The sequence below is a fragment of the Phyllobates terribilis genome, unplaced genomic scaffold (assembly GCF_046119375.1).
Source record: "Phyllobates terribilis strain yellow unplaced genomic scaffold, ASM4611937v1 Scaffold_86__1_contigs__length_6382490, whole genome shotgun sequence".
Classification (NCBI taxonomy): domain Eukaryota; kingdom Metazoa; phylum Chordata; class Amphibia; order Anura; family Dendrobatidae; genus Phyllobates; species Phyllobates terribilis.
This window is the reverse complement of record NW_027362846.1, coordinates 4,131,702-4,145,474: the sequence shown is the minus strand read 5'-3', so window position 1 is coordinate 4,145,474 and position 13,773 is coordinate 4,131,702. Positions and strand designations below refer to the sequence as shown.

Below are 13,773 nucleotides of genomic sequence, written 5' to 3'. Positions count from 1 at the left end.
CCGTACACCTCGTACACGCGCGGCTCTGCTCCGTTCACCTCGTACACGCGCGGCTCTGCTCCGTTCACCTCGTACACACGCGGCTCCGCTCTGTACGCCTCGTACACGCGCGGCTCTGCTCCGTACACCTCGTACACACGCGGCTCTGCTCCGTACACCTCGTACACGCGGCTCCGCTCCGTACACCTCGTACACACGCGGCTCTGCTCCGTACACCTCGTACACACACGTCTCCGCTCCGTACACCTCGTACACACGCGGCTCCGCTCCGTACACCTCGTACACACGCGGCTCCGCTCCGTTCACCTCGTACACACACGGCTCTGCTCCGTACACCTCGTACACACGCGGCTCCGCTCCGTTCACCTCGTACACACACGGCTCCGCTCTGTACGCCTCGTACACACGCGGCTCTGCTCCGTACACCTCGTACACACGCGGCTCTGCTCCGTACACCTCGTACACACGCGGCTCTGCTCCGTACACCTCGTACACACGCGGCTCCGCTCCGTACACCTCGTACACACGCGGCTCTGCTCCGTACACCTCGTACACACACGGCTCTGCTCCGTACACCTCGTACACACGCGGCTCCGCTACATCCACACTGTAAACCCCTCCTGACCCCACACATAAACTTCAGCTCATCCAGCACCATGACAACCAGCACAGCAGAGTCCTGCATCCACTGAGGCCCCTGATCATGTGACCCCTGACTCCTCCCCTCCTGTGACCTCATCACAGCTCCTGTGCGCACAGAGCAGCCATATATGTGGTGGCGGCTCTGCAGGTGGAGGTATGTGGAGATCCCCCATTACTCTATATCAGGATTAGCCGTTATTCACACTCGTGCGTCTATTTTGTGTCTGCTTTTCTTGCATGGTGACATAAATCATCCCTCTGATTAACCGCTGGCTGCTCACAGGGAGGCTGCTGACAATCAGTGTGATGTCGTCAGTCACGTCCCAACATGAAAGCAGAGCCAAAGAGAAGCCGCTGTGCCGTGTACGTGACTCATCAGGAGCCGCAGAGTCACCGGCAAGAGCAGTCCGTCACCGCTCTGTTCAGATACCGGCTCAGGTATGGTCCGTGGACAGTCCATTTTTCTCCCTGGACCTGTTCTCTTGAATGAGCGAGTTTAGTCCACAAATCACCGGAGGGAAGAACAAGAGAATATTCCTAAATAATCGACTACAGGTGCATCTCACTAAATTAGAATATCATTAAAAAGTTAATTTATTTCAGTTCTTCAATACAAAAAGTGAAACTCCTATATTATATAGAGTCATTACACACAGAGAGATCTATTATATAGAGTCATTACACACAGAGGGATCTATTATATAGAGTCATTACACACAGAGAGATCTATTATATAGAGTCATTACACAGAGGGATCTATTATATAGAGTCATTACATACAGAGGGATCTATTATATAGAGTCATTACACACAGAGGGATCTATTATATAGAGTCATTACACACAGAGAGATCTATTATATAGAGTCATTACACACAGAGGGATCTATTATATAGAGTCATTACACGCAGAGGGATCTATTATATAGAGTAATTACACACAGAGGGATCTATTTCTAGTGTTTATTTCTGTTAATGATGATGATTATGGCTTACAGCCAATGAAAACACAAAAGTCATTATCTCAGTAAATTAGAATAATTAACAAAAAACACCTGCAAAGGCTTCCAATGCGTTTAAAAAGGTCCCTTAGTCTGTTTCGGTAGGCTCCACAATCATGGGGAAGACTGCTGACTTGACAGATGTCCAGAAGGCAGTCACTAACAAGGTCCCAGAGTCTGGAGGAAGAGTGAAGAGGCCACAATCCAAGCTGCTGGAGGTCTAGTGTGAAGGCTCCACAATCAGTGATGGTTTGGGGAGCCATGTCATCTGCTGGTGTAGGTCCACTGTGTTTTATCAAGACCAAAGTCAGCACAGCTGTCTACCAGGACATTTTACAGCACTTCATGCTTCCCTCTGCCGACAAGCTATATGGAGATGGAAATGTCATTCTCCAGCAAGACTTGGCCCCTGTCCACACGGCCAAAAGTACCAATACCTGGTTTACACACAACAGTATCACTGTGCTTGATTGGCAGCAAACTCGCCTGACCTTAACCCCATAGAGAATCTATTATAGAGAATCTATGGGGTATTGTCAAGAGGAAGATGAGACACCAGACCCAACAATGCAGACGAGCTGAAGGCTGCTATCAAAGCCACCTGGGCTTCCATAACACCTCAGCAGGGCCACAGGCTGATCACCTCCATGCCACATTGCCACATTGATGCAGTAATTGATGCAAAAGGAGCCCTGACCAAGTATTGAGTGCATTTACTGAACAGACATTTCAGTAGGACATTTCAGATTTTAAAAACATTTTTCAAGCTGTTGTTATAAAGTATTCTAATTTACTGAGATAATGACTTTTGTGTTTTCATTGACTGTAAGCCATAATCATCAACAGTAACAGAAATAAACACGTGAAATAGATCCCTCTGTGTGTAATGACTCTATATAATAGATCCCTCTGTGTGTAATGACTCTATATAATAGATCTCTCTGTGTGTAATGACTCTATATAATAGATCTCTCTGTGTGTAATGACTCTATATAATAGATCCCTCTGTGTGTAATGACTCTATATAATAGATCCCTCTGTGTGTAATGACTCTATATAATAGATCCCTCTGTGTGTAATGACTATATAATAGATCTCTCTGTGTGTAATGACTCTATATAATAGATCCCTCTGTGTGTAATGACTCTATATAATAGATCCCTCTGTGTGTAATGACTCTATATAATAGATCACTCTGTGTGTAATGACTCTATATAATAGATCCCTCTGTGTGTAATGACTCTATATAATAGATCCCTCTGTGTGTAATGACTCTATATAATAGATCCCTCTGTGTGTAATGACTCTATATAATAGATCCCTCTGTGTGTAATGACTCTATATAATAGATCACTCTGTGTGTAATGACTCTATATAATAGATCCCTTTGTGTGTAATGACTCTATATAATAGATCCCTCTGTGTGTAATGACTCTATATAATAGATCCCTCTGTGTGTAATGACTCTGTATAATAGATCCCTCTGTGTGTAATGACTCTATATAATAGATCCCTCTGTGTGTAATGACTCTATATAATAGATCCCTCTGTGTGTAATGACTCTATATAATAGATCCCTCTGTGTGTAATGACTATATAATAGATCCCTCTGTGTGTAATGACTCTATATAATAGATCCCTCTGTGTGTAATGATTCTATATAATAGATCCCTCTGTGTGTAATGACTCTATATAATAGATCCCTCTTTGTGTAATGACTCTATATAATAGATCCCTCTGCATGTAATGACTCTATATAATAGACCCCTCTGCGTGTAATGACTCTATATAATAGATTCCTCTGATTGTAATGACTCTATATAATAGATCATTCTGTGTGTAATGACTATATAATAGATCCCTCTGTGTATAATGACTATATATAATAGATCCCTCTGTGTGTAATGACTCTATATAATAGATCACTCTGTTTGTAATGACTCTATATAATAGATCCCTCCGTGTGTAATGACTCTATATAATAGATCCCTCCGTGTGTAATGACTCTATATAATAGATCCCTCTGCGTGTAATGACTCTATATAATAGATCACTCTGTTCGTAATGACTCTATATAATAGATCGCTCTGTGTGTAATGACTCTATATAATAGATCCCTCTGTGTGTAATGACTCTATATAATAGATCGCTCTGTGTGTAATGACTCTATATAATAGATCGCTCTGTGTGTAATGACTCTATATAATAGATCCCTCTGTGTGTAATGACTCTATATAATAGATCTCTCTGTGTGTAATGACTCTATATAATAGATCCCTCTGTGTGTAATGACTCTATATAATAGATCCCTCTGTGTGTAATGACTCTATATAATAGATCCCTCTGTGTGTAATGACTCTATATAATAGATCCCTCTGTGTGTAATGACTCTATATAATAGATCCCTCTGTGTGTAATGACTCTATATAATAGATCTCTCTGTGTGTAATGACTCTATATAATAGATCCCTCTGTGTGTAATGACTCTATATAATAGATCCATCTGTGTGTAATGACTCTATATAATAGATCCCTCTGTGTGTAATGACTCTGTATAATAGATCCATCTGTGTGTAATGACTCTATATAATAGATCCCTCTGTGTGTAATGACTCTATATAATAGATCCCTCTGTGTGTAATGACTCTATATAATAGATCCATCTGTGTGTAATGACTCTATATAATAGATCCCTCTGTGTGTAATGATTCTGTATAATAGATCCCTCTGTGTGTAATGACTCTGTATAATAGATCCCTCTGTGTGTAATGGCTCTATATAATAGATCCCTCTGTGTGTAATGACTCTATATAATAGATCCCTCTGTGTGTAATGACTCTATATAATAGATCCCTCTGTGTGTAATGACTCTATATAATAGATCCCTCTGTGTGTAATGACTCTATATAATAGATCACTCTGTGTGTAATGACTCTATATAATATAGGAGTTTCACTTTTTGTATTGATGAACCAAAATAAATTAACTTTTTGATGATATTCTAATTTAGTGAGATGCACCTGTATGTCCGTGTTCACACCACGAGTACAGCATTCAGCCGAACCTCCTCCGGTCCTCAGCGGAGACGTCAGTCTTGGCCTTGTTTGTCGGAGTTTCGTTTTTCCGCAGTTTCTTTTACGGTTTACAAGACCTAGTGGGGAAAAACCTTCAATGTGTAAACAGCAGGATGGATTCCTATTGAAATCAATAAGGCAGCAAATTGGAAGAATAAAGAATATTTTAAGTTTTTATTTCTGTGAATGTTGGAGTGGCTTGTGAAGACTCGGGGTCTTCCGTGGGTGTAATAATACTCAGACAACACAGGGTGAGGGTAAAACAGCGTGGCAATACTTTATTGAACCACAAAACGGACAATAAACAGATAGAACAGTCCTAGCAAATACCCAAGATGGTACAACATTACACAGTCTCTCCCTTCCGCTCCGCCCACCTGGGATAGAACAGTTGCGACTTTGGGACTTTCAGGGCCAGCTACCTCAACCAGTAGCCTCCCACTTCTGGTGGGCCCCCACAGAGAGAAGGTAGCAGCAAGCTTAGGAAGCTAGTAGTCCATTGAGCTACAAGGCCAGGAGACCCAAGGTCCCACCCTGGCCTCTCCGAGAATTGCCATAGGGCCAGATGGTCCCGATCTGGCTTCTCCGAATGTCTCCATGGGTTCCAGGTGACCAGAGGGTCCCACCTAGCAACCCCAAACAATATATCCATGGGGCCAGGTGACTTCATCGTCCCAACCTTGTCTCCCTAAATGAATCCATGGGCTCTCTGATGGTCAGTGGAGCAGATCCGTATCTTTCCGTTCAGGGCCATACACTTAGGCCAGAATCATGTAGAATCCAAATCTGTGTCTCTTTTGGATAAAGCCATACTACCAAGCTGATGTTCTGACAAGTTTGACTGATCTTTGGCTTTTCCTTGATTCTCTTTTCAACAGGATAGAAAAACCCTTTATATGTTTACATTTGTGGCTAAGGTCATCAGTCACAGGTAGGGGGGAAAGGGCAGCACTCAGGTCTCATTGTTTGAGCATTTCATTTATTTGTGTAGTTTGTCCTCCTGTCTTGTGAGTCAACAAGTCACAGGGTCCACACAAACGTTAATCAACATATTTAGCAAACATTCATTGTTCCACGCTGAGTCTCTGTCCTTCTTGACCAGACACAGAAATACACATACATTTACAAGTCAAAAGATAATAGTGTATTTCTCTTGGGTTAACAAATCTAATCATCTGGCTGATTAAGATTATAGACTATATCGTCACACGGCTCTTCTATGAAATCTACATAGAAACATCCCCTGTGGTATAAAGCTTATTAACGGCCGCCATAAATATACACCTCTTCTTCATCCGGCATCGTACAGGATCAGATCCACAGATTACTGCTTTATACTTGAATCACCCCTCCAGTCAATATTTTTTACATAGAATTATTGATGACGTTACATCTTCTCATCTTCTTCTCATTCAGGTCTCTACAATATCGGATCCTCTCAGTGAAGATCTTCTATAGAAGAGAATTTTTCTGAATCACCTATCAAGGATGGATATGGACAGAGACAAGATGGTGGAGAGGATATTCCACCTCACCCTAGAGATCCTCTTCCGGATTACTGGAGAGGTGAGAGATTCTGATGACGTCTCATTACATCATTATTATCTATGGGAATAACAGATGGACAGAACTGGAGAGGTGAGGACTCTGGAAATGTCTGGAGGGAGATTTATTAATGTGTCTCTCCATAACCAGGATTACACAGTAGTGAAGAAGACCTCTAGTGGGCGCTGTCAGGACCCTGTGTCTGAGGGATGGGAAAGACCCCTGAGCCCAATCACGGGACCTCCACCTCACCCCCTGATACATGAGGACATCAATGACCAGAAGATCCTAGAACTCACCTACAAGATGATTGAGCTGCTGACTGGAGAGGTGACACTGCTGGGAATGCTGGGACATTATACAGTAACGCTATGGAGGGATCGGGGGGGTGACGGTATCATTGTATGTGTCAGGTTCATATAAGGTGTCAGGATGTCGCCGTCTATTTCTCCATGGAGGAGTGGGAGTATTTAGAAGGACACAAAGATCTGTACAAGGACGTCATGATGGAGGTTCCCCAGCCCCTCACATCACCAGGTAATAGACAGGACTAAATACACACGGCCTATAATTATCTGTATGTACAGAATGAATTCAGCCCCTGTATGTGTTTCCTCCAGATCTATCCAGTAAGAGGACAACACCAGAGAGATGTCCCCATCCTCTTCTTCCACAGGACTGTAAACAAGAAGACCCCAATGTTCCTCAGGATCATCAGGTAGATGGAGAGAAGGTGTCATGAGATCTCCTCTATGATGTGTAGACGGCTGTGAAGGTCTTGTGTTCTGTCTTGTTTTATCCACCAGTATTATAAGTTTTATACTTGTGTAATGAGAACGGTGGAGATGGCAGGATTAGAGCCGATCATAGATGTGAGTTCTTCTGTCTGTGACTTTTACAATATTTGTTTCAGGGTGAAGATCTGACCCATATTAATACTACAGAGACATATGTGAGGGGTGATGAGCAGTGTAAAGAGGAGATTCCTACATATGACTACCCAGGTGAGTAGTGACCACTAAACGCTGAGAAGTCACAGATTCTTCTAAGTCACCGACTGTGGCTGCTTTATCGGTGATGTAGTCCGGCCGTATCAGAATCGTGTGATCGCCATTTTGCCTCTAGACCAAAACATTCTCCTCCACCCAAAAATTTTCAAATGACTTTTGGTATTGAAAGCCTTTTTCTATAGAACTTACAACCTGAACAATCCACCTACAATGTGGGATCAGAAGACACTGACCGTTACCTGCCCAGATCTGTAAACTATAAAGCCAAATGACAGCGTATGTAGAATGTGCAGACAAAAGTTAGAAAATCACTTGAAGAAAATATTATGATGGGCCTGTAAGAGAAAGCGGAGGTAATGATGCTGTTGGCTTCCTAGATCCCTGATATCTTATAGGATGAATCTACCTTCTCTCCCTTCTGTGCTGCTGAATGTGCTCATATGGTCCCTACAAGACCAGGTCCAGTCTTTCTGGCCAAACTTCACTTTTATGATCTACAACATTAAATGTGCAGTGAGGGCTAAGTGTGAATTTCTGTACAATAACAACAGAGTTTCCCTTTATCCCGAGTTTTCAATTTCTTTTAAATACAACTAACTTCAAACAGGATCGCGATAAACTACATAAAAAACATTACATCTGTAATCTCAGTACTCGAGATGCTTGGAGCTCGCCGAGTACTTGCGAGATGCTCAGGCGGATGCTCGGGTCCCCTCCCTGAATGTTTGGCGCTCTTTAGAGCGCCAGTCAATATGCAGGCATTGCCTGCCTCTCACTGTAATGCTGCAGCCATGTTGGTTGTGGCATTACACTGATTAGCTGGCCGCACGGCGTCATCAGGTCTATATCAGACCTGGCGCCGCTGTGCTAGTCAGTCTACTCCGCAATCAGGCAGTGTAGGGAGAGCTGCTGCTGAGCTAGGGAGAGATTTGGTTGTGTATTAGGTAGTGTAGGGAGAAAACAAGTACATTATACATATCCATCTCAAGAAACAGTCCTTCTGAGGACTAATCCATCTGCGGAGATATCAGGCAGGCAGTGTATATAGCAAACTGCAGTGCATATAGCACAAGAGGCTCCATTCCAGTTCTGCTTTCTGCTGCTGTTAGATATTTCTAGAAATAGGCCCAAGTCTCAGGGGCCAGGAATAATTTTTTGGGGGATCTTAATCCTCATTATTTGCTTAAAAAGCAATCCATTTTTCTGCGCCGTTTGCTTGTTGGCACTGCAGAATACAGCCAGGTCCTTTCCATATTACTGCGCTAAAAATCCAGCTATTTAAAACTGTGGTTTGTCTGTCACACGGATCACATATAATTGCGCTGAAAATACTGCCATTTTTGGCCTCCATTCATATTTTTTCTCAGTGTGTCGGCAAAGTTTTTGACACCGGTTTGCTGTTCAAAATAGTTACCTACAGGCCAGGTATTTAAAACTGTGTTTTCTCTGTCACACGAATTACATGTAACTTCGCTCCAAATTCAGCCCTATGTAGTGAGTGTGGAAGATATTGGCCTCCATTTAAAATGGACAAGGCGCGTGGCAAGGGACGGGGAACTAGACGTGACAGTGATGGTGCATGCAGAGGCCAAGGCCGGGGGCAAGCTGAAATTGTGCCAGAACAAACACCCACATCTTGTTACCAGACCTTCCTGTCACAATTCCTAGAGGACCGCAGCACACCACTATTGAACCCAGAGCAGTGTCAAAAGGTTGTTGGTTAGATAGCGGATAATGCTTCCAGTCACTTTGCCACCACCACCACCCTGTCTTGCACATGGTCAAGTCTCAGTAGCCGTGAGTCTGGACCGCATATTCCTCACCCTGATCCTCCTTCCTCCCACCATGCCAAGTGCCAGGAGACAACTGATCCCACACTTGGAAACTTCGAAGAGCTGTTCACTTTTCCATTTAAAGATTCGGGCCTCTCGCCCGGTCCACTTGAAGCGGGGCAAGTGGAGATCGCATGTAGCGATGCCCAAATATTTGAGCAGCCACGGTCACACGAAGGCGACAGTGGGAAAGTTTCAGAAGAGGTGGATGATGATGAGACACAATTGCCAGAAAGTCAGAAGGAGGATCAGGGTGCGGAAGTGGAAGTTTAGGTGGTGGATGATATAGTAACTGACCCAACCTGGCAGGAGGACATGCAGAGCGAGGACAGCAATACACAGAGGGAGGGGTGCAGAGCACCCCAACAGGCAGGAAGAAGAAGTGTGGTGGCCGCAGACAGAAGGCAGGCAACCGTTCCCCGTAACACCAACACAAAGGAAGTTGGCAGTACAACTGTTAGGTCTTCCCGAGTCTGGTTGTTTTTTAAAGACTCTGCCACATTTTCCGTGTTTCAGCAGCGTTTGCAGCTTCCGGCTCACAGACTGGTGTGTGATGTATCCACACGTTGGAACTCTACACTGCAGATGTTGGGAAGGATTTGTGAGCAGAAGAGGGCAGTTTTTGAGTACCAGCATAAACAAGTCCGTCTGTATTCAGTCTGACATATGTACCATCCTCCAAAACTTTGAGGACTCTACCAAGATGGTGAGCGGCAATGATGCCATAATTAGCGTCACCATCCCACTTCTCTGTCTTCTGAAACGCTCTCTGCTCACAAAGAGGATGCATTTCAGGCGGAGCACGATGAGATGGAGCAAGGAACCATACAGGGTGATTCCAGCCTCATCTCATCCCAACGTGGATTGGGTGACAATGAGGAGGAGGAGGAGGAAGAACAGGAGCTAGTTTCACGCACTATAGACGGTACTACCTGCACAACTGTCATACCGTATGTTCAGCGTGGATGGCCTGAGGACAGAGAGGAGGAGGAGGAGAGCATGGTCTGTCTTCCTCTTGGTAAACACAATGGGAGACCCCCTTCTAATAATGGGAACATTGTTTTCAGGAGGCCCTCTGACCTCCACTTCTCTTCCAAGGGGCATTGGAGTGCCTCCAAATTTTTGGCAACCCTTGCATTCACTGCATAGGCAAACACAATGGGAGACCCACTTCCTAATAATGGGAACAATTTTTTTCAGAGGCCCTCCTCTACGTCTCTTCAAAGGGGTATTGGGGTATGTCCAAATTTTGGGCAGCCCTGCCACTCACTGCATACGCAATAACAGTATAGGAGACCCACTCTTTAGTAATGGGAACAATAAAACATAGCCGGCTGATGGCTCTCTAAGAATAGTGAGGGCCAACTGCTGGACCTTTAAGAATAGTAAAGGTCGCCTGATGGCCCTATAAAAATAGGCTTTGTGACTTTCAGAGTCCCTCCTTCATAAATGAAACATGATGTGTCTGATGATATCTCACACACCACATTTCCAGTTAAGGTTGTAAAATGTTAAAATGACTTTTCCCAGTGAATGCATTTGTCATGGTTGAAAGCAATGCAAAAGTGCAAAAACGCATCAAAAACGCTAAGTGTGAACATAGCCCAAGGTGTGGAGGAGTATTTTTGTATTTGGTTATTTATCTTGCTTTATATTCAAGTCATTACCCTGGAAAGCATGTTCCTTAACATATTTCCCAGGAAAATACATTTTGGTTTCGTTTTTTTGTATTTTTATTGTGAGTCCGTTAAAGTGGCTTAATACCTCTGACAACGTTGTTGAAAGAAGTAACCTGGGAGTCAGAAATGCTTCCAGGGGTCTTCCCTATGCTGTTCCCATGTCATTTGAGTACTTTTCCCATCGATTGGGGCAATTTTTAGGCTATCTGCAGACAGCCGGGGGAGCCGCCTGAAAAATGCTCGAGTTTCCCATGGACTTACTTTGGACTCGTCGCTCGGGTCGAGCACCCGAGTATTCCAATGTGCTCAACCCGAGCATCGAGCACCCGAGCATTTTAGTGCTAGCCCATCACTAATCAAGACTGTTGAGTTTGATCATTTCAGTAAATGTATTATTGTCTATAGTCACAGTTTTTGACTGCCAGACTGGATAGTAGTAGTAGTAGTAGTAGTAGTAGTAGTTGTTCTAGTAGTAGTAGTTGTTCTAGTAGTCCTATGTGTTTATTGTCCGTTTGGTGGTTCAATAAAGTATTGCCACACTGTTTACTCTCACCCTGTGTTGTCTGAGTAGTATTATGCCCGGGTCTTCGCAGTTTCTTATTAGACAGTGAACTGTCATTGTCTTGGTGAATAATTCCATATTTTTACATAAACTCTCTGTAAAAATAGCAAGTTAAGTAGAAATGTTCAAAAAATATAAAATTCAAGGATATATTTTGTTCAAAAATAATAATTAGTTTTATTCTTGTCAGATGACTGTACCAGGAGATCAGAGGGACAGCTGACATCTTCAATTTTTCAATCAGATGTTTTTGAGATCCCACAGGATACAATTGAAGTGAATGCCATTACTCCAGATATACCATCAATCCTTCACAGCAAAGATCTGTCATCTGATACTTTGAAACAGGTCCTGTCTTCTGATTCATTACCAACTACTAAGGAAAATCAAAGTTACAAAAAGGGCATTAAAAAACAAATTGCTCGTAAAGCAAAGAAGCCATTTTCACATTCAGAACATGGGAATAATTTTCCCCTGGAAAAGTGTTTTCTTAAACATCAAAAAATTCATAAAGCAAAAAAAGGATTTTATTGCTGCAAATGTGGGAAATGTTTTAACCAGATATCAGATCTAATTAGGCATGAGAGTATTCACACAGGTGAGAAGCCTTATTCATGTTCAGAATGTGGTAAATGTTTTACAGAGAAATCAAATCTTGTTAAGCACCAAAGAACTCACACAGGGCAGCAGCCTTTTTCCTGTTCAGAATGTGGGAAATGTTTTAGCCAGAAATCAAATCTTGTTAGGCATGAGAGTATTCACACAGGTGAGAAGCCTTATTCATGTTCAGAATGTGGTAAATGTTTTACAGAGAAATCAAATTTTGTTAAGCATCAAAAAACTCACACAGGGGAGAAGCCTTTTTCATGTTCAGAATGTGGGAAACGTTTTAACCGGAAAGCGCATCTTGATAGCCACCATAAAACCCACACAGGGGAGAAGCCTTTTTCATGTTCAGAATGTGGGAAACGTTTTAACCGGAAAGCGCATCTTGATAGCCACCATAAAACCCACACAGGGGAGAAGCCTTTTTCATGTTCAGAATGTGGGAAATGTTTTACAGAGAAATCATATTTTGTTAAGCACCAAAGAACTCACACAGGGGAGAAGCCTTTTTCGTGTTTAGAATGTGGGAAATGTTTTAACCAGAAATCATATTTTGTTAAGCACCAGAGAACTCACAGAGGGGAGAAGCCTTTTTCGTGTTAGATGTTCTGAATGTGGGAAATGTTTAACCAAACATTATATTTTGTTACGCAACAGGGAACTCACACAGGTGCGAAGCCTTTTTCATGTTCAGAATGTGGGAAACGTTTTAACCAGAAATCAGTTGTTGTTATACACCAAAGATCCTTGGGGTTATGTATCGCGAGAATTTGGCCAACAACCTCCTTCGATCAGTAAGATCATTGAAGATAATAATAATAATAATAATAATAGTTTATTTTTATAGCGCCAACATATTCCGCAGCACTTTACAAATTTTAGGGGGGACTTATACAGACAATACAGAATAAGCATATCTCATATCGAACGGAGTGAGGGCCCTGCTCGCGAGCTTACAGTCTATGAGGAAGTGGGGGAGACACAAAAGGTAAAAAGTACATATATTGTATAATGCAGCCTTGATATACTGAATAGGATAAATAATAATACATGGACTGGTCGCCAGCCAGTATGTGTGCAGTCCTGACAGAGGCTTTTATGTGCATGGTTGGTTTGAACCCGAAGTTGAAGAAGATTTTAATATGGGGGAAAGCTGGGATGGACAGAGTGTGTTTAGGTGATACGCCAGTCTAAAGAAATGTGTTTTTAGGGTTCGCTTGAAACTGTGGGTATTGGGAATTAATCGAACTGTCCTGGGTAGTGCATTCCAGAGAATTGGCGCAGCACGCGAGAAATCTTGGAGACGGGAGTGGGAAGTTCGGATTATGGAGGATTTTAGTTTCAAGTCATTTGCAGAACGGAGGGCACGTGTAGGGTGGTAGACTGAGACAAGGGAGGAGATGTAGGGGGGTACTGAAGCATGGAGCGCTTTGTGGGTAAGCGTGATAAGTTTAAAACGAACTCTATATTGGATGGGCAACCAATGCAATGACTGGCACAGGGAAGAGGCATCTGAGTAGCGGTTGGCGAGGAATATGATCCTGGCTGCTGCGTTCAGGACGGATTGGAGAGGGGAGAGTTTAGTAAGAGGGAGACCGATTAGAAGAGCGTTGCAATAGTCAAGACGAGAATGAATAAGAGCGACAGTAAGAGTTTTTGCCGAGTCAAAGGTGAGAAAAGTCCTGATTCTTGAGATGTTTTTGAGGTGTAGATGACATGAACGAGCGAGTGATTTGATGTGAGGAGTGAAAGAAAGATCTGAATCAAAAATGACCCCAAGACAGCGGGCTTGTAGCTGGGGAGTAATGGTTGAGCCACAAACGG

General features: G+C 43.1%; 1 protein-coding gene across 1 annotated transcript; it reads left to right on the top strand.

Annotated features, from left to right (window-relative positions):
* Positions 1–929: 929 nt before the first annotated feature.
* Positions 930–12,741, top strand: LOC141197709 (uncharacterized). The gene is made up of 6 exons (XM_073662795.1): positions 930–1,080; positions 6,132–6,281; positions 6,411–6,590; positions 6,674–6,797; positions 7,166–7,264; positions 11,534–12,741. The coding sequence occupies exons 2-6, from the start codon at positions 6,204–6,206 to the stop codon at positions 12,550–12,552; spliced, it is 1,500 nt and encodes a 499-aa protein (XP_073518896.1). The 5' UTR covers positions 930–1,080; positions 6,132–6,203; the 3' UTR covers positions 12,553–12,741.
* The last annotated feature ends 1,032 nt before the right edge of the window (positions 12,742–13,773 follow it).